The sequence below is a fragment of the Cylas formicarius genome, unplaced genomic scaffold, assembly GCF_029955315.1.
Source record: "Cylas formicarius isolate icCylForm1 unplaced genomic scaffold, icCylForm1.1 PGA_scaffold_4__25_contigs__length_36172078, whole genome shotgun sequence".
Taxonomy (NCBI): domain Eukaryota; kingdom Metazoa; phylum Arthropoda; class Insecta; order Coleoptera; family Brentidae; genus Cylas; species Cylas formicarius.
The window spans coordinates 15,494,955-15,515,233 of record NW_026844334.1 but is presented as its reverse complement, the minus strand read 5'-3'; the positions used below and the strand labels follow the sequence as shown (position 1 = coordinate 15,515,233).

At 34.9% G+C, this 20,279-nt stretch overlaps 3 protein-coding genes across 11 annotated transcripts in view; 1 reads left to right on the top strand and 2 right to left on the bottom strand.

The window, feature by feature from the left end:
- The window catches only part of LOC132700633 (disks large 1 tumor suppressor protein), a 413,177-nt gene that overhangs the window by 150,802 nt on the left and 242,096 nt on the right, over window positions 1-20,279 (bottom strand). The window lies entirely within an intron of this gene.
- LOC132701146 (larval cuticle protein A3A-like) lies at window positions 2,993-4,911 on the bottom strand. Its single transcript, XM_060668851.1, has 2 exons — window positions 4,755-4,911; window positions 2,993-3,701 (listed from the first exon to the last, which is right to left on the bottom strand). The coding sequence occupies exons 1-2, from the start codon at window positions 4,764-4,766 to the stop codon at window positions 3,069-3,071; spliced, it is 645 nt and encodes a 214-aa protein (XP_060524834.1). The 5' UTR covers window positions 4,767-4,911; the 3' UTR covers window positions 2,993-3,068.
- LOC132700638 (larval cuticle protein A3A-like) lies at window positions 11,756-14,065 on the top strand. The gene is made up of 3 exons (XM_060668099.1): window positions 11,756-11,815; window positions 12,236-12,439; window positions 13,583-14,065. Exons 1-3 carry the CDS (start codon window positions 11,804-11,806, stop codon window positions 13,985-13,987), a joined length of 621 nt encoding a protein of 206 aa, XP_060524082.1. The 5' UTR covers window positions 11,756-11,803; the 3' UTR covers window positions 13,988-14,065.

Here is a 20,279-nt window from a genome sequence, read left to right as displayed (position 1 = left end):
CGTAGGCTTTTTAGGACAACATCAAGAACATGCTAAAAGTATAAAAGGATTTTTATGAAAGATTAGAGAAGCCCGAATAACAGTGTATTAGTAGGGAAGAAGCATTAAATATTCTAGTCACCGCAAAATTAACAAAATATCAATATAATTTTATTTGAGATGTTACCGCAGAAGTTGACTGTGAATGCTTCCCATGTTATTATTAGCTTAAAAAAATAATAATAAAAAAATTAAAAACTATATTTTTTAATAGCCTAATAGCTAAATTTGTCAACCATCTTAATTGTTTATGAAATGTCGGAGGTGACAATTTTTTAATGTTGAAATACCTACTAGCTTAATTTTTCAAAGAAACTTCCACAGGCTACTGTAATACTTTTTAAAAAATTTCTGGATTCCTCCTGCGTCGGTTTTTGTTGAGTCATAATTGCTGACGTTTCGTCAATCATCCTGTTAGAAGTTTTGTAAAAAGTACCTACTCACTTCTTCAAAAGTGACTAAAATTACGACAATTCTACAAAAATATTTGAGTAAGGAGCAATTGTAAAAGACTCATTTTTGTTGAAGACCCTGTCTAGTTTTTACTGTTTTAAAAAAAAATTGTTTTTATAATAAAATCGAAAGCTCCTTGTTATGCGTTTTCAAATTTCACTTCTTTTTTCCACTAAGAATTTCCCAGTTTTAAATCATTCCTAATTATCTAATTTAGATTTCCTCTGACAAAACGCCACGCATCCTTCTTCTGTATTGTTATGCTTATGGTGGTGGATTGCCTATCGTTAAAAAAGGAGCCAACTGATCGCAAGCTAAGGGGTCGCAAAGCCCAAATTTATTAAAATGTGTTAAGTTATCGGAGTTATCGACATTTATTTCCGAAAATATTCGGAACACACCTTACTGCCTTGCTTTCAGACGTTGAGCAAGGAGTAAACAAAAAAGATTCGAATTTCACTCTGCTTTAAAACTAAATACTATTAGCTCTTGGCGATTTATTTCTTGTGTTTCTTTTTTTCTTTCTGACTGTTCGTTTCTCTAATACTATACCTCGTTACCCTTATTAAAGAATAACTTTTACTTGAAATTTTGATGATAATTTGCACCATAAAAAAAAGAAGACATGTTTAGATTTCTGTCCAATCAATATGAAATTGTTTCTAAGATTTATCAGTTTAGTTTAAAAACATATGCCACCTCGTCAAACCAAAAAAATTTATATTTAGGCTCTGCTAATATGGCTTTATTTCCGTATACAAATGTTGGATATTGTTGTTGTTTTCGATCGAGCACGTGATGTAAATTTAAGATAAATAAAACTTCTGACAAACCTATCTACTCTCATTTGCAGTTTCAATTCTCAAGATGTTTTAACATCACTTCAAAAAGTGTCTTTTAAGGTATAGGTAACACTTTCTGTGAAGGTTTTGTAAAAGCTTGTTGACTTCTTTTTTGTCGGAAAAGCTCCACCACAAAAAGTTTTAAAACGGTGTCTTCTCAAGTGCCTACGAACCCTTCTCGCGAAAGTTGAAATAAAGAAAACGAAACCTTAGGTTTTTTTATGGCGATAGGCCCCTCTGAGAAATGACTGTTGAATTTCAAGTTACGAATCGAAAATTTCCTTATTTACAAAGGCACGAATACGTCGTTTGACTTAAATTAATACTTTATGAAGGTGAAGCGTATCAAAGAACAAAATACTTGGCCTGTTGGAACTGTCAAATATTTATACAAAATTTAAAGCCGATTTACGAGTAACAAATTGAAGTAAATTATTTTCGCGTTTACTATTATCTACCATCTGTGCAAAAAGTAAGGTGACTTTTAAGTTTATCAAAAAGTATTTAAAGTATTTAATTACTCATCAAAATCATCTCCTTCACTTCATCACCTCTTTCTGGTATAGCCTTGAGTTCTTCAAACGATTTTTTCTTTATCTCTTCAATCGTTCCAAACCTTTCATGGGTTTCTTGAGTTTTTGGAACAGGAAAAAGTCGCAAGGGGCCACATCCGGTGAATGTGAAAAAGTTAGACACAAGCAACGATGAGTGAGCAGGTGGAATATTGAGAAGCAAAATCCATGAATTGTTTTCCCACAATTTAGGACGTTTTCTTCGTATTGCTTCTGGCAAACGGCGCATAACTTCAAGGTAAGACTCTTTATTAACTGTACGACCTTGTGGTAAGAACTCTTGATGTACAACGCCACGATAATCAAAGAAAACAGTAAACAAAACCTTAACGTTTGATAGAACTTGACAAGCTTTTTTCGGTATTGACTGGGCTTCGGATTCGACGTCATAATCATATAGCCATGATTTGCCACCAGTTATAATATTTTTGAGCAGATCAGGCTCATTATTGATGTCGTTTAACAGCTCTTGAGCGACGCTCCTTCGATGGTCCTTTTGTTTAAAATTAGGCAGAAATCGAAATATATTTTCGCAATTAGGTGACTGAACGTTTTCGACGCTTAGTTCTTAGGCTAACTTCTCCTAAAGTTTCATTTTCCGCGATGCAGATTTCTTAGATTATAATCTGGGCGAGTCACCCGCACATGAAAATTAGTAACATATATTTATGCATATTTCTGTGCAGCCGAATTGCCACAGACATATATTTTCGGTTATTTGATTCGCGTGATAAAATTTCATACTACAAACCCGCCAGGAAGAAAAAACGGGCTTACTACCTATCATATGCCGTAATGACGGACACCTACTTTCAGAGAAAATGATATTATTGCCGTGGTTAATTGGATCGTAGTTTAGCCAAATTCACAAGCAAAAATAAAAAGCTGCTTCTCAAGCTGTGCTCGAAGATTGTATGGGATGATTGATAAGTGTAAGCCTAGTCCTTTAAGCACGATACACTAGTCTTCTTTCATTTGCTGATCTTTTTTTGCATCAGCCATTGTGCTCTGATTATTGGTTATTGCAGGAACTGTTTACAACTTTATGATTTGATAGGATATTTTCATCAAATAACAAACCCCAACTTGCAATTGATATTAATCATTTATGTACAAAATAACAGTTAAATTTAGATACAAACACTCATGACACAGTCATCTTTTATAACACGGCATATGGCGACGCTATCCTCGCGAAAGGTCCTGCTGAATAAGCCAAAGGCGCAGACGCGTAGGCAATGGGTTGAGGAGCGGCCACTAAGGGAGCCGCCCTAGCAAAGGGCTGAGCAACCAAAGGCGCTGCTACCGCCCTGGCAGATAAAACTGGTGCGGGGGCGGCGTAAGCAACCGGAGCGGGAGCGGGAAGCGCCAGAGGCGCGGGAGCGGCTACGGCTAAGGGTGCTGGGGCCGCAACGGCTCTTGCAGCGACTACCGGAGCTGCTACGGGAGCAGCGACAGCTTTCGCAACGACAGGAGCAGCAACGGCTAACGGAGCTTTCCTAACCACAGCGTTAAATCCGTTAACTGGGTCAGCTGTGTAGTCAACAATCCTGCGAGTACCGTCGGGGTCAGCAACACTGTACTGGCCTTGAACGATGTTGCCGTTTCTACTCTCGATTTGGCTTTTGCTGTCTCCGGTTAGAGCGTCTTGGACATCGTACGCGAAAGAATATTGGGGATTAGGGTCGAACGTGTCATCGGAGATCTTGGCTAATACCTGGGGTGCTGCTACGACGGCCTGACCGGCCAGCACTCCACCCCTGGCTACAGCAACAAGAGCTGCCAACACGAAAAGCTGCGGAAGTAAGCGATATTAATTTTTTTAAATGCAGCTATGCCGCCGTTTATTATCATCATTATTATTAATGATTGTGATTTAAATGAAAATCAGAGTTTGTTTCGATAACAAACGGCTCAAATCTTCAGAAATACGAATGTAAAAACGCCACTATTTATAAAAATTTAAAAACTTTTTAAATTTAAAAGAAAGAAACTTCCACAGGCTACTGTAATACTTTAAACAAAAATTGTACAGTCCTCTTGCGTCGGTTTTTGCTGAGTCGGACTAGCGTTTCGCTGAAATTCAGTCAAGCTCTGAAGAAGCCAACTGAATAATTGGCGAAACATTAGCAAGTTCGACTCAGCAAAAACCCACGTAGGAAAAATCCAAAATTTGTATAAAAAATAATTAAACTCCATTTGAATTTAAAAAATATAAGCTCTTGTTATTGTGATCCAAAATATTATTGACTATTTAAGTGAGCATTTTTAAAGGAAACCTAAATAAGGTAAGGTGGTAAGGTGGTAAGGAAGTCAGTGCAATATTGATTTTTGAATTAAAAAAACTAAATTTGAAACAAGCTCCAAAGCTTCACGCCGAACAGTAAAATTGAAAATCTGTTCGGATTTTATTTGCCCAGTGAATCCGTGCGTTAATTTGACCCATTTACACTCAACCACTTCCTATTGATGTAATTAATTTCGTTCGATTTTTGACAAAACAACATAAATTAATTCAAATTCGCGTGTTCGAAACTGATGACGTGTTCGGAACTAAATACCGTAATGGGTAATCTACCAATGAACCGGGCACATACTACTTCTATTAACCGTAACACAGACCCGGCGTAATTTAATTCTCGAATTCCAAATTTTTCGTTACTTGTCGCATCGTAATGAACATTATGCGAATCACAAATCATCCGTTACGATCTAAGCACTACCGTACGGTCGGTCCGGAATATCCAGGCTTAATATAACACTACCATTCGACACTGTAGGCGCTTTATGGTCTGTTTCGGAACTTGTTGTGATGCACTAACACTGTTTTTGCTTAGCCGTTACGTACCTTTGCTGCCATGTTTAGTTATTTAAGCGGGTGTCGTTGAAGATAGACTGATAACGATAATTCTTCGTGGCCTGACTTTTATAGGTCCTAAAACTTAACGTTACTTTCGAAGAACATCGTCACCTGCATAGTAATGAGAAATGTACGAAATTCTTTTCAAGGAGCATTTATGAAATGTTTTTAAAGGATGTCCCCTGGCGTAATTGGATTAGTAGGTGAATTTTGAACCTGTAGCGTTCAACAATTCATCGTTGGTAATAGGTAGTTGTACACTTGTTTTTTAAAGATTCGCGTTTAAAGTATTTTTCTTTTCGTGGTAGACATTTTAAATTATGTTTAAGCGAATAGCACAACGTTAATGAAAACTATCAAGCTCTGCAAGTTACCAAGCAAGGTCTTTTGTTATTGTTGCTTTCTCGTCGCTGTTTCCATTTCCATTGTTTTAAATAAAATTCAAATTGTAACTTTTTTTTCAACTAACATTTAGAACGAAAAAACAAAATATTGTATATCGAAAACGTCATATAAAAACATCACACCCAATAAAAACAATACTTCCTATAAAATAAAGAAATACAGCAGACAAAAAAAAAATAGAACCAACTTTAGGGAACTGTTGTGATACGCAGAAAGGCAGATAGACATTTGAGGTACACACAGTCTTGCAGGAAAAATGACTAGGGAAATCTTTACATTTGTCGAAAGTTTTTTAAATACTGCTGAACTAAGATTCCTGGGTCTAATTTTCCCGATATTAAGTCTATTGTACGTCATTGGTTAGTTATTTTTGACAGTATCATAATCAATGCGACAATACACCTGAACTGAATAATATTATAGATTAAATTATATCGTTAATATTAAGTTAATAATTTTCTATAAGAAGAAGAAATATAGTGTTTATGTTTAAATATTTTATTTTTTATGTAGTGGTCATCTGCATGCAAATAATTTTTTTTTTAGTTCTTCATGCTTGAGCTATTTATCAATATTCCATTTTATTTATAGATGCAAATTTGCAAAAGAATCAAAGGATATGTAAATAATGCTTTTAAAAACAGCTTGCATATTTTTGGTTAAGACTTTGATAAATTAAAATTGATTTTCTATTCTACGATAGAATGCTATTGTAATTCCAGTATTTTTTTAAATTTTTCATCTCAATTTTCAAAGGTGTTTCTGACAAAATGAAAAATTAACTAACCATAAAAATCAATATATGACTCATTTTAGGCTGCGAAGCCTATAGCGTCATCCAATTTTTAAAGCACTCTGTATATCGTACGCCGACGATGTTTTTTAAACTTCTTCTTCGATTTGAGTGACTGGTGCTTCACGCCCGAGATGGTTTGAATTTTTCGGAAAATACATATTCAAATTTCATTAAACGGGTTCATATTTCGTTAGGATAATTTGCATTCGCAGCGACGATACGTCTTTCGCACCACAGCACTTGCGACACCTGAATTTAAATAAAACTGATTGACGTTTATATCCACACGCGCCCGCGGAATAACAAACAATAATAAGTTGAATTTTTACAACAACGGTGTTATTGTTTGGACTACATTGTCTATAGCACAATATAACTGAGGTTTAATAAGCCCGTTGACTTTATTGTTTATGGAACAACCTTTGTCGCTATATACGACCGCTGATGGAATCTACTAAGTTAGTAATGCGATTAGCAAATAACTTTGGGACCTACTGACTAGGTATATAATAGGTAACCAAATATTCACAAAATCAGAATTGTTCAACAGTAACTGGTCCAGATTACATTTTCATATGCACACTCCTTTTATGCCTTCTAATATGCTTTTTCCTATACGTAACTTATCTACATATCTGGAACATTTTTCTATTCATGCTAACATTCTGACTGAAATATATTGATGATGACCGTATTCACTCAGAATTTATCAATAACATAAATTTGGTGAGGACTATTAGACGAAAAAAGAAAATTAATTATCGAAAAAAATAATTTGAAATCATTGATATGCAGGTGATTAGAAAGGCAGTGAAAATTGTGTCATCTGGAAAACTTACAGTCTTAATTGAGACCGTGTGTTGCGTTAATTCGTAAAAAAAGGTTCCAAACAAATATAGACCTAACATCGACCCTCGTGGTACGGTTTTTGGTTCTCCTCTCCGATAAGGTGTCAATTTAAGAACTGCACTGGTACCTTGATTTCAAGTTATTGTTAAGGAATTTCTATTCCTTTTGACAAAATCTCCAATATTCCGGACGTTCCTGGGGTTCTATGTGATGCAGATGTTGGCGAACTTTTGTCATAAATAACGGCTATCCAGTACTTTTTCGGAACTATTCAAAAGAGAAGCAGAGAAATTGAAAATTTGTTTATTTTGAGGTGTGCTTTTGTAAAGCAAATCATTAAACAATGAAATACTATAATACATAGCGGCAATCCCTTGACGAACTTCTTCCTAATTTGGATTACTCCCTATCTGTTTCCGCTTCCGAGAACACAATGACATTCAAAATAGAACTGAAACTGTTTATACGTTTTCATCGCCAAGAGATTAAGTTTATTTTTTATTGGCAATATTAGTAAAGAAGGTGGACTATAATTTACTTACTACCTCTGCTCTTTGTTGAGCAGTTTACGCGATTCTAAAAGGACCAAGATTCAAAAACGGCACATCGTGTACTGTTGAACAAAAATGTTTGACTCTATTAGTGTTCAAAATACAATTTGCAAGAAACTTTTTTAACATAATTTTCAAACTTTTTATTTCGTTTATGGGTATTGTATTTCAAAATGAAAAAATTCAGAAATTTTAAATAAACACAAATTATAAGCTGTTTATGTCGATTAGTATTAGTATTATTATTATTCTTGTTTCTATGATTTTATTTTTTCTATTTACTAGTCTGGGTTAATTTTCCCATTTCATTTTGCAAATAGTCTTTAAGTTTGTCATAATTTGTTTTTTTTAGTACCAAATTGACAGAACTTTCAGTCCATAGAATACATATTTACTCCATAATTCGGAGAAATATATATTTTTATTTTCAGAAAAGTAGCATTGCAGTATCGCACATCCTTATCTGAGATATCCCGCATTGACCAGAAAACAACAATTAAAAAATCACACTTTGCCAGACCGTCGGCATCGTTGCACTTCAAAGCGGTTACTGTCCGTAACCAAAGTGACTGCTCTTTGACACATTTGCGGCCTTAAACTTCTGGCCCGCATAAATTTGCCTTTGAAACTAGACATGTGTATGCACAACGAGTTACAAACTTGCGCTAAGGTTACCAATTTATAAACTCGTCTTGGGTGTGTAATTACAAGTTTCGGAGATTAGTGCCTTCGTTCGTCGAACCGTTACTACGAGCTCCAAGTAAATGTCCATCTCAAAATTGCAAAATGAATCAACGTCCGTAATAGTTTAGCATTGAAGGCTATTTATATTGGAAAAAACATAAAAAATACGATGGTGAACTTTTTATCATGTTTTACCACTCAAAGTTTTGATATCTTTAACCTGAAGGTACTTATGTCAATCCTCCATTTCCTTGCGTTTAGTGAGCAAGATTGTAGTATGGTGTAGCGTATGGCTCGTCATGGTTAAATACGTTTTAACGGTAAATATCTTTAGGTCTTATCGTCGTCACAGTTTCCATAATATTGATATATATCATATTGTAGCATATCTTTTAAACCTTCGATTTGGACTTGTTACGATAAAGCTTAGATTTAGTAATTCATATATGCAGTAAATGAGAATTGGTATAAAGTACATATTTAACACAGAAGATTATTCGTATGTCGCTATCAATGTTATAGTTTTACCAAATTTTCATTAATTAATGTAGTAGTGTCTACGTGCCTTGTTTAGACATAAAGGATGATATTCGCTAACGCTCTCTGTTGGTACAAAAACAAATGCTATTATTATTAAGTAGTAATCTCGTTGCTGGTTCCGCTGAATAAACTACGACTATGATAATATCTCCTCAGATGACAAATATGACTGCAAAAGGAGCTATAAAACAATTAAGAAAACATCTAGTCGAATACCTAAATAACTCTTAGCTGTCTTACCTTATCATGAAGGAGTGTAAAAAAGAACAAAGCTTCACTTGTGCGTATATCGTTTAATTGCGGAAGTTTGGAAGTATTTATTTCGTCGACATTGATTTAAAACAAACTACTTCTAAGCGGATAAAAATTTCCCCAAACAGTATAAAATTTGAAAAGACAGGAAAAAGTTAAAGCCTCATGTAATATGAAATACACCAAGTTACGTTCGATTGGGATTTATTTTAAATTTGAAAAGATCTACCGCCGAAACCGCATCGAGCGATTTAAGGTACCAATATGCTGTCTAACGCGAGATTTGAATTCAACTCTGAATTTCCGGATTACGCTGACATGCAGCTTCGTGTACGGCATCCGTTGCCATCCTGCGTAATTGCCAGTACTTAATAACTGAAAACTGAATTACACACTCGATATTCGTAGCTCACGGCTAAGGTTTATGGCTTAATTGCTTTGAAAGGCACAACTCGGATAGATTTCCATCTGCGACACGGCATGCGTCTATGAATTAGCTTACTTAGAATAATCATTATCAACTTGCGATGGGCAAAGCATACTCGAAATTTCTAGGTTGTCGATCAATTGAGCAAGCTTTCTCAAACGAATTGGATATGCACTAATAGGATATGGTTGTAATTGTTGCTCTAGTGATTTTGTATTTATGTTGTGAAGAGCACTTCAAATAGTTATACAGGCTCAGAAAAAAAGAAAACAACTTAAGGCAAGCGGGTATCCATTCACCCACTCCTAAATTTGTGACAATCTCGGACCCATCAAGTAATTTGGGAGGTGCTCTCAAGTAGCTTTCTGTGCTCACCGATGAATAGAACCCAACCCAAATCTTTTCCATTGCTTCATACCCTCCGTCAGTAGTTTTGTAGGTTTTTAACTTTCACTGTGATATGAAGATCAGATGTTTTTTTAAACGTGAGGGTTAATGTTGTAAGTCAACCAAAACTGCAGATTGTCACTCTCCCTCTAACCAGCATTGTATAGCGAGCCAGTAGATACCGCAGCGAGAAATTTAATTTTTTCAGTCGGACTAGTTGCCCACTCTTTCTCACGCCAATATACCGACCAACCCTGCAAAATAAGTCGACCAATTAACATACAAACAATATCTAAATTATGCGCGAAAAATATCTGCAACGCTTAAATCCTTCTTGTTGTTTCTATGGAGCTTGTCTAGACAATTGAAATGAAATGTGTCTTGAATGGCTCTGTTCGTTCTATGTGTGTGACCCAGTTCGCCTTTTTATTATTCCGTTCGCAATGAAAAATAATGTAAGGTTTGTTCGATTTCGACTGCAACTACGTTAAGAAAATCGTTAAATTACGCTTCGGCTGTTAAAAATATTTGTAATGTCTCTTGCGGAATATCTGTCACACCTACACCTACAAACGAACAGCGTGGTCGCCGTTAATTAAATTAAACAATGTTGCTGGAAATCGAGAAAAAAATGAAAGTTTAGAATGAGGAAAATTTAGACAAAGATCACAAAGGATTTCATTGCATTCCGTGATCGAAATACCGTCTATTTTGCAATAATTTTTTTTTGTATTTTGCACTCAAATCTTTTTAGATTCAGTATTCCCTTAAAACAAAGTACAAAATTAATTTGTCAGTTGGAACATTCAAAATTAGCTTATTACCCAGTAAAGATGTAAGAGGTAGCAAAGTTTAAATTTAAATTATCTCACATAGATAAAAGTCACGTCAAGGTGTTTCGCAAGATGCCGTCAATCATTTTAGGGAATTGGATCGGGCGGAAACTCCAAGACGTGGCATAATTTAAACACTTCTATGACATAAACTCGATCGAAGTTTCAGGAGTTTAGAGCACCTAGATAAAGATCTGTCGAAACTGCTTATTAGACAGATTACTCTCGATGCCCCAAACTGTTTTTAGACGCATTCTAACTGATGAATATTTTGCTAACGATAACAGTAAGATTTTGAGGTTAGATCTAATTACCACCTTTTAGTTTTACCAGAAAATTTATATTACTGTTTGTGGTTGTTTTAGTTTTTTGGAAGGAGATATATGCCAATAAACTTTCGAAAGGTGATTGACGTGGTGTCGCTTCCTATTCTCTTTCTTGTTTGTCATTGTTCCTCTAGGTTTTTTCTTTCAAATTATTTGTTTAAAATGTATGTCCTCATTAGGATTTATAGAATATTTGAATTATTGAATTGTTTTTGTTGCCTGGAATTCTAAATGCTAATACTTCTAGGACAACCAATATCATTTACAGGAGTGATAAAGAGGAAAACATCCTCCAAAGTTCCACCAAACCCAGATAAGTTGCTAATAGCAAATATATCGATTACATTCTCCCATATTAAGGCTAAAATTGCAATTTTATATTGTTTATGTCTCCCACAGTCTCCACAATATCAGAAACAACTTAATTAGTGATTAGCATTAGCTTAATGAGAAGCAACCCAACTTTAGCAACTTTATAGTGTAGCGCATATTAATATATTATTATTCATCCTGGCATTCCGGCAAGTCTCGCATTTTCAAAACTATTTTTTATGACTGCATTCTGTTTTAGTCAAGCCCTTGATTTCAGCTTTACAAGGACAAAAATGTAGTTAACTGCACTCTTAGGAAGGAAGTCGTTTTTTCCGTTTTACGTTCACAATAGTTCTCCTAATTCCAATGCAAATGGTTCGTATATAGCCCGAAGCCTGTGTCCATGTATTGGCCAAACATACTTTTAGAGAGCATTGGTATCTATACACCGATGGTCCAAGGTGAAAAGTGATATAATGAATTCGTAAGCAATACATTTTTATTTGTGTATAATTGTGACAAATAAGTTTTCGAGAAAAAAGGCGTGTCTCTCTGCGGACTGCGTTCTAGTTTTGCAATTTTTGCAACCGACTATAAAAAGACCGGGCCGCTTTGAGAGCTGTATCATTTGAAGTTAAGAGACATACATCGCATTACACAGATTCGTCTAGCGAAATGGTTTTCAAAGTAAGTCAAGTGGGCAAATATTTTTGTTCGATATTGGAAATTTAGGGTCGGTGGAGCTAGAGGAATTCGCTGTTTGCACGTAAATATTGCGACGCGGATGGTTTGTTTTACCTCTATAATAAAGTTGCTTGCCTGCTGCAATATCGCAGTATAATTTTCAAAGCATATAAAAAGTATCGCCAATTTTATAAAATATTTGAAATATTTTTCAGCATAGACGAGAAACTAATTTTGCATTGGGAGGTATTTTTCATATTAACATTCCTTTTTACCGGTCGGTTTGAAATATTATACCATCAGGGCGTTTAGAACTGTCGAGTTATTTTATCTTGTTTTTATCTAAAATATATACAGGAATATTTTCCGAAATGCATTGGATGAACTTGCCCAAATCTAAAATAAATATGTTTTTTTATTCAGCTTTTAGCTTTCGCCGGAGTCTTGGCAGTGGCTAGCGCTGGCTATCTCGCCAACCCCTACGAGACGCCCTACGCTGTAGCTAAAGTAGCTGCTCCATTGGCAGTAAAACAGATTGTGCAGGAAGAGTATGATGCACACCCACAGTACAACTACGGTTATCAAGTTCAAGATAGTTTGACGGGAGACAGCAAATCCCAACACGAGGTATGTGGAAGAACTATTTCGTAGCAATTGCAATAACGAAGTCGTTGCCGATGTTTTTTCGGGTAAAGTGTATTGATTTTGGTTTGCAAAGATGAGATTTTTTTGGAAGAAAAATCATTTTGGAACAAGTTATCCATTTAATGTAATTTTAATGGGTATTCCTTCCTACATACCAGGTTATTTTGTATATTTTCCTACTACCTTCAATTTTACTGTGTCACTAAGGGCATCGGAAATTGCATCGTTTTTTGGGTTCATTCATATATTTCAAATTTATGATGTTAATTTAAAAATCAAAAAACATAATTGGCCCCATTTTTTTTAAAACACACAGGTTGATTGGAAATACTTCCAATCACCTTACAATGTTTATTTATTTACTTGTTGACTAGTCAGACTCAGTTACAGTATTAGAAGAGTATTAAGTGAGCTTTATGGTAACCGTTGATCACGGAATAGCCCAATCAGGTAGGTATTCTATTATTTTGTAACTATTTAACACGCCAGTAGAACAGTGCAAATTTAAAGCCTTTTGGCTTCCATTCTCAACACTATTTCATTCCCAACTTACACTGCATCAATAAAACACGTTAAAATACCTTAAACATTTACGGCAGAACTAGTTAATTAAAATGTAAAACGTAAACGCTTAAGCTTTGTAAGGTTAACTAATCTGCTGAATAAATTTAGTAAAAATATTAAGGTATTGAACGTTTATTGTAAAGATTAATTTTAAAATAGACTCTAGTTGCTTCTACTAATCCAAGAGTTGTGATTTTTTAAAGTGTCAGATTCACAAGGACATATTTGTGTGTGTATTTGTCATGTATTTGGTATTTTAAATGTCGTTATATCAATTTTAAGAATCACTACCAAAATAAATTGTTTGAAATTGTCAAACAGAATAGAATTACTACTACTACTCATAGCAGAATCCAGTCAAACGAAAACTTCCTTAATTCCAACACGGTTAATTGAAAAAAAACTAACCGTATCATATTCTAATAAATTTAAGTATATGTTTAATAGATGTTTTTCCTACTAAAAATGAAATAAGAGTCAATGTGAATTATTTGGATACAGTCAATAACTTTTGGGTTTCGAGAGAATTGTCCAAAGAGTGACTCCTAAATTTATTTGCAGGCGCGTGATGGAGATGTGGTCCAAGGTTCATACTCCCTAATCGATGCCGATGGTTTCAAAAGAACTGTCGAATACACCGCCGATCCTGTTCACGGATTCAACGCCGTCGTTAACAGAGAACCGATCAAAACTGCCGTCCCTGTAGTAGCAAAGGCAGCGTATGCCGCCCCGGTGTCGTACGCCGCCCCTGCCGCTTATGCCGCCCCTGTCTATAAGTCTGTGGCCGCTCCAGTTTCCTACGCCGCACCCGTATCCTATGCGGCGCCCGCTTTAGTGAAGTCGGCTCCAGTGGCTTATTCTACTTCGTACTCGTCGCCAATAGTGGCAAAAGTTGCTGCTCCAGTGGCATACGCCAAGCCTGTAGCTTATGCATCCCCCGTGTCCTACTCCGCTTACCACCACTAAAGATGTTATTCTCTAGACTGATTTGTTATATTTATTTATTGATTCATAGACTGTGTGCGAATATATGTTATTATTGAAATAGAACGACTGTGTATCTTAATATCATCCTATCGAATCGTAGTAAACTATAGATTCCTAACATTCGTACGGTCAAACATGTATGTAAATAACGCAAGAAAAGGTGATCTGATTACGGGCATCCGGACAGAAACCAGTTGTTGTAATGTTAGGTAAATCTTAGCACAAAAACAAATAGTGTTTACCGTCATAAAACTTTGGTCACTTTTAGAATATTGAATGGAAAAACTTTCCTGCTCACTAATGAAACTATACTTCGATTTTCTTTTAATACTTTGGGATTTCAAAAACCCAGTTTCAACTAACTTTCTGGTCACAGTAGACATAGACATTTTTCATAATTTAGGTAATTTTAATTTTTAGGGCAACCAGTCTGTTTTTCTTGTAAAAAAAAATAATGCAAATTTAATTACACCTCTGGATTTGCAATAATTATAAAAAAAAATAAAAATTTCACCAAACTATACCGCGTACAACAAGTCTGTAAAGCGCCGCGTTAGTTGCAAATTTGATTTGGCGCCAGAGGAGTAAGTGCTTAATATGACTGGAGAAATTTATCAGCGTGTTGCATACTATACTTTTTCGACAGCAATATTCGAATAACAGCGCGAAACCCCTGAACAACGTGTGACGTGACCATCGCTAGTGACAAACGTCAAAATACCATAAGCGGCTAAATTCTATCGAAAAGATCTGATCGCTCCCAAACCAGTGGCCAAAATATCGGAAGTGTCTGAAGCAGCTCCTTGAAATTGTCAATGGTGCTGACCTCCTAAAGTGACATTTTGCGCAAACTTTACAATTGCAAGATGTTATTTAAAACACTTTAATCGAATTTGACTAGTCAATTCAGAAGTAGTCAATTGATCAGCCCCAACGCTATATATTTGTATTGGTCTCGTTTTTTGTGTTTTGAATGTCAATTGAAAATCTTATTATATTAAATCAATCAATTAATCAATTCCAAAATAAATGTTCAAATTTTGAATCAATTACTCTAACCACCACTACTACTACTACAACTAGTATGGACACAATTCCTCCTGATAAAAAAAATACTTGAAGCAGAAGACAGTCAAACGAAAGCTTTTCTAATTCGTAAACAGCTTAATTATTTATTTAGTATTTGTGATTATTGAAAGTCAAAATGGTACCTGTAAGGCGACAATACTATTTCAAAATTTTAGTCGCTAAAAAAATAAATACAGTAATAGCAGTATTACACTAAAAAAAGCTTTGTGTACACACCATTTAGTAGGATTTGCGTTGGACGATGCTATTAAGGTCTTATATCATCGTATTTCCAAATCCATTTCGATAAGCCCATTCGCTCCGATTAAGGACGCGTTGTCGTCCGTGTACTCGCTGAATAAAAAAGACAGGAGAACACAGATTCAAAAAATGTAACAGTAGCCTCTACATAACCTTTAAGATTATTTATGAGATATCAAAACGAGGCCAATGCCAATGTAACGCCACGCCTTGATGCTTGGGACGAAAGTAAAAGTAATTTCTTCCATTGACTCTTAACATTATCTGCCCGAGATGTGAGTTCATGTGGGAAATTGCCGAAGAAAATTAACTCTTTTAGGGGGCAATAAATCATTTCTTACCATCGCATCGTGGCGAGGCCAAAGTCATAACGTTCGTATTCTTCCTCGTGTATTATTAAAAAGTTAAAAATACCATCAGATTTACGTCTTGATAAATCAAGGTTCCGGATCTCGTGAAAAATCGTATTTTCTGCAAAAATGTAAGCATTTATTTCAAATCAAGACAGATGATATTTAAGCAAAAGTATAGAAGCCGATTTTTAACTCTTTAGTTTTATTGAAACTTTAAACCAACAAGAGCATGATGCCTTTTTAAGTAAATCAAATCAATCAAATCAAAAGGGTATAAATAAGTATAAATCTAATGTTTTTAAAATTGTAAGTCGTAACGTGTTTCATATCTCCCTTATTAATAGAGCAGGTGACACACACAGAAATGCCTCGGATGTTTAGATGCAGGGTGATTTTGAAAATTGTGCATTTTTACACACCTGTGTTTCGCCTGTGCGTTAACAAATCGAAAAGCTGAAAAGTGGTCTGGATTGAGTTTTTTTTTGTAGGATCCAGTAAGTTTTCCTCGGAAACTCAGAAATTTGCATATACAAACTAAACTTATGTTTTTATCAATTTTATATATTTTATATAAAACATAATTTTAATATTAATATATATATATATATATATATATATATATATATATATATATATATATATATATATATATATATATATATATATACAGTGTGTCCAAGATAAGGATGCACAGCATGGGGATCTCGGAAACTATAAGAGATACAGTGTCGGTTAAATTAGACAAAAGTTGCGCATTTTGATACCGAACAAGATCCCGTTTTACAAATTTGAAAATTCCAAGCCGTTCCGGAAATATCCGAGAAAAACCGAAATATTGCGATTTCGTTTTTATTATTTTTTAAAGCTATTTGAAAAGATATGAAAAAACGGAAAACACTTTTCCATTGGCACTTTTTAATCTCTCCAAATTGACGTTAACAAATTTTCATTACAGCGTTTCGATTCCATGGAACCACCATCAACTTTGATTTTTCTTATGGGACGGAAAAAAAGTACACACAGTATTAGGTTGTGCTTTTCATTGCGAATTCAACGATGTACGATACAATACGGTTACTTATGTTTTTATCCAGAAAAATGGCTTTTTAATACATTTCCAGTATTTTATTGTAGTAGGCCGTGAGATCCGAACGATGAAAGGCAAAAGAAAATGGTTGACAAGTGTTCGAGTTAATGTGTTTATTTATTTACTAACTCTAACTGTTCATTTAACATAACAACTAAATCCAACAAGTTAATGAAAAACAAATTCTATAACAAATGTTCGAATAAATGACCTCCATTTTCTAGGCATAAGTACGCCCGTCTCACGGTAGACTCCAAAACACGACTTAACATTTCAGGAGTAATTTTATTAAACGCTGCTCGTACTGATTGACGTAATTGTTCCTCGTTGTCAAAACATTCTTTGAATACCTCATTTTTTATGTAACCCCATAAGAAAAAGTCCAAGGGAGTTAAGTCCGGGGACCTTGGAGGCCAAGGTGTTTCACTGTAAGTCCCAATGTATTTTCCATCAAACCGTTCAGTTAAATATTGGCGAACTTCTCTGGAGTTATGGGCTGGGGCACCATCTTGTTGGAACCAGCAGCCTTGCACAGCGCCTAGCGGTAAATCATCTAAGGCATCTTCTAAATCGTGCCTCAAGATGTCAAGGTACCGCTCGGAAGTTAAGGAATTATTATAGAAAATAGGGCCTATAATCTTGCTACCAAAAATCCCACACCAAATATTAAACCCAAAGCGAACTTGATGTCTGGATAGTCTATTAACACGTGGATTTTGTTGCGACCAATAGTGTGTATTGCGCCTGTTATAAATACCGTTATTGGTCACCATACTTTCATCAGACCAAATCACTTTATATGGAAAATTAAAACTCTCATCACACATCCTGGTATACCACTCACAAAAATGTCTACGTCGTTCGTCGTCACCCGGTTTTAATGCTTGACATATTCTGAATTTGTAAGGCTTAAATTCATTTTTCCTTAAAATAAACTGAGCTGTAGATTTAGCTACCCCATTCTGGTCTTCAATTTCTCTGGTAGAAGTTTGTGGATTTTCCATAACAGATTGTAGAACAATGTATTGGTTTTCTTCATTGGAAGGTTTTTGTCGGGATAATGCAGGCTTCTTAAATGATCCATATTCTTTCAGATTAAATAACAAACGCCGAAAAATACTCTTGTCAGGTTGTCTCCGCTCTGGGTATTTGTTAGAATACATACGCTCGGCTTCCACACAATTTCTTTGGCATCAGATGTAGCAAGACAGCATATCACATTTTTCTTCGTTTGTAAAATTACCTCCCTCCATTGTAGAACAAAATAAATTAGAAAAAGACAACAACAATAAAAATACAAAAACAATAACTAAAGGAATAAACTTATGATCGACTGATAACAAAGACAAATAACATTAATATGTCATTGAAATTGACTGGATGTCATTTTGTCATGGCCTACTCCATTTAAATGCTGAAATGTATTAAAAATCCATTTTTCTGGATAAAAACATAAGTAACCATATTGTATCGTACATCATTGAATTCGCAATGAAAAGCACAACCTAATACTGTGTGTACTTTTTTTCCGTCCCATAAGAAAAATCAAAGTTGATGGTGGTTCCATGGAATCGAAACGCTGTAATGAAAATTTGTTAACGTCAATTTGGAGAGATTAAAAAGTGCCAATGGAAAAGTGTTTTCCGTTTTTCCATATCTTTTCAAATAGCTTTAAAAAATAATAAAAACGAAATCGCAATATTTCGGTTTTTCTCGGATATTTCCGGAACGGCTTGGAATTTTCAAATTTGTAAAACGGGATCTTGTTCGGTATCAAAATGCGCAACTTTTGTCTAATTTAACCGACACTGTATCTCTTATAGTTTCCGAGATCCCCATGCTGTGCATCCTTATCTTGGACACACTGTATATATCGAAAATATATATTCGAGCAACAAAGTTCAAGCCAAGAAGGGAACCCTTCTCTTTAACAATCAAGGGAGTAGGGTGGCAGAAAACGAAGACGACCTAAAAACATTATTACAATTATTTAACCAAACAACTAAATCACTTAACATGATTATATATGCCTCTAAAACAAAATGTATGACCACTTAAAAATTGCCGATCAGGTATAAGCTTGTAGTCGACGGAAAAATTATTCAGCAGGAGATGAAATTTAACTATCTGGGTATAGAAATCTCAAGTTATGGTGATCTGGGAACAGAAGTAAGTGAACAAACTAACAAAGCAACTAAGATAACAGCATGCTTAAATCATTTGGGAAAACAATTATATCAGAATGGAATGGAAAACAACGATTAGATCAATAATGACGTACACACCAGAAACATGACCTAACACAACAAAAACTAAACAGACGATGCAAACAACCCAAATGAAAGTATTACGCAAAATTGCTGGAAAAACGTTATGGAACGGGGAGTGAAGCGAGAACATGAGAGAAATGTGTAGAGTGGATAACATAAACGACTGGATATTAAAACGAGAATAATTAAAATAGCGAGCCTTGGCAGTAGCTAGCGCTGGCTATCTCGCCAGACCCTACGAGTCACCCTACGCTGTAGCTAAAGTAGCTACTCCATTGGCAGTAAAACAAATTGTACAGGAAGAGTACGATGCACACCCACAGTACAACTACGGTTATCAAGTTCAAGATAGTTTGACCGGAGACAGCAAATCCCAACACGAGGTATGTGGAAGAACTATTTCGTAGCAATTGCAATAACGAAGTCGGTGCCGATGTTTCTTCGGGTAAAGTGTATTGATTTTGGTTTGCAAAGGTGAGATTTTTTTGGAAGAAAAATTATTTTGGAAAAGGTTATCCATTTAATGTAATTTTAATGGGTATTCTTTCCTACATACCAAGTTATTTTGTATATTTTCCTTCAGCTTTAGGTGTCACTAAGGGTATTGGAAATTGCATCGCTTTTTCGGATCATTTTTTAAAAATTTAAAATCAAAAAATATATATGGCCCCTTTTTCTTAAACACACTGGTTGATTGGAAACACTTCCAATCACTTTACAATGTTTATTTATTTACTTGTTGACTAGTCAGACTCAGTTACAATATTAGAACATTATTAAGTGAGTTTTATAGTAACTGTGAACAGCGCAAAATTAAAGTCTTTTGGCTTCCGTTCTCAACACTACTTCATTCCCAACTAAAACTAATTAACTAAAATGTAAAACGTAACCACTTAAGCTTTGCAAGCTTAACTAATCTGCTGAATAAATTTAGTAAAAATGCTGAAAAGTGGTCTGCATTCAGTTTTTTTGTAGGATCCAGTAAGTTTTCCTCGGAAATTCAGAAATTTTCATATGCAAACTAAACTTATGTTTTTATCAATTTTATATATTTTATATAAAGCATTATTCTAATATTAATAAATATGTATGTTTTATAGACCTCGAAAAAGCCTCAAGGAAGAAGAAGAACAAGATACCATATAGCTACAAGAACCATATAGCTACTAGACATATAGAGGCGTTGCCAATGCTGATAATATTCGAACTTATGAAGCAGCTATGCTCGAGAT

Excerpts from the sequence above, each read along its gene's own strand:
- LOC132700638 (XM_060668099.1), top strand. Across the intron at positions 12,440-13,582 it reads ACAGCAAATCCCAACACGAG|GCGCGTGATGGAGATGTGGT; the intron begins GTATGTGGAAGA and ends ATTTATTTGCAG.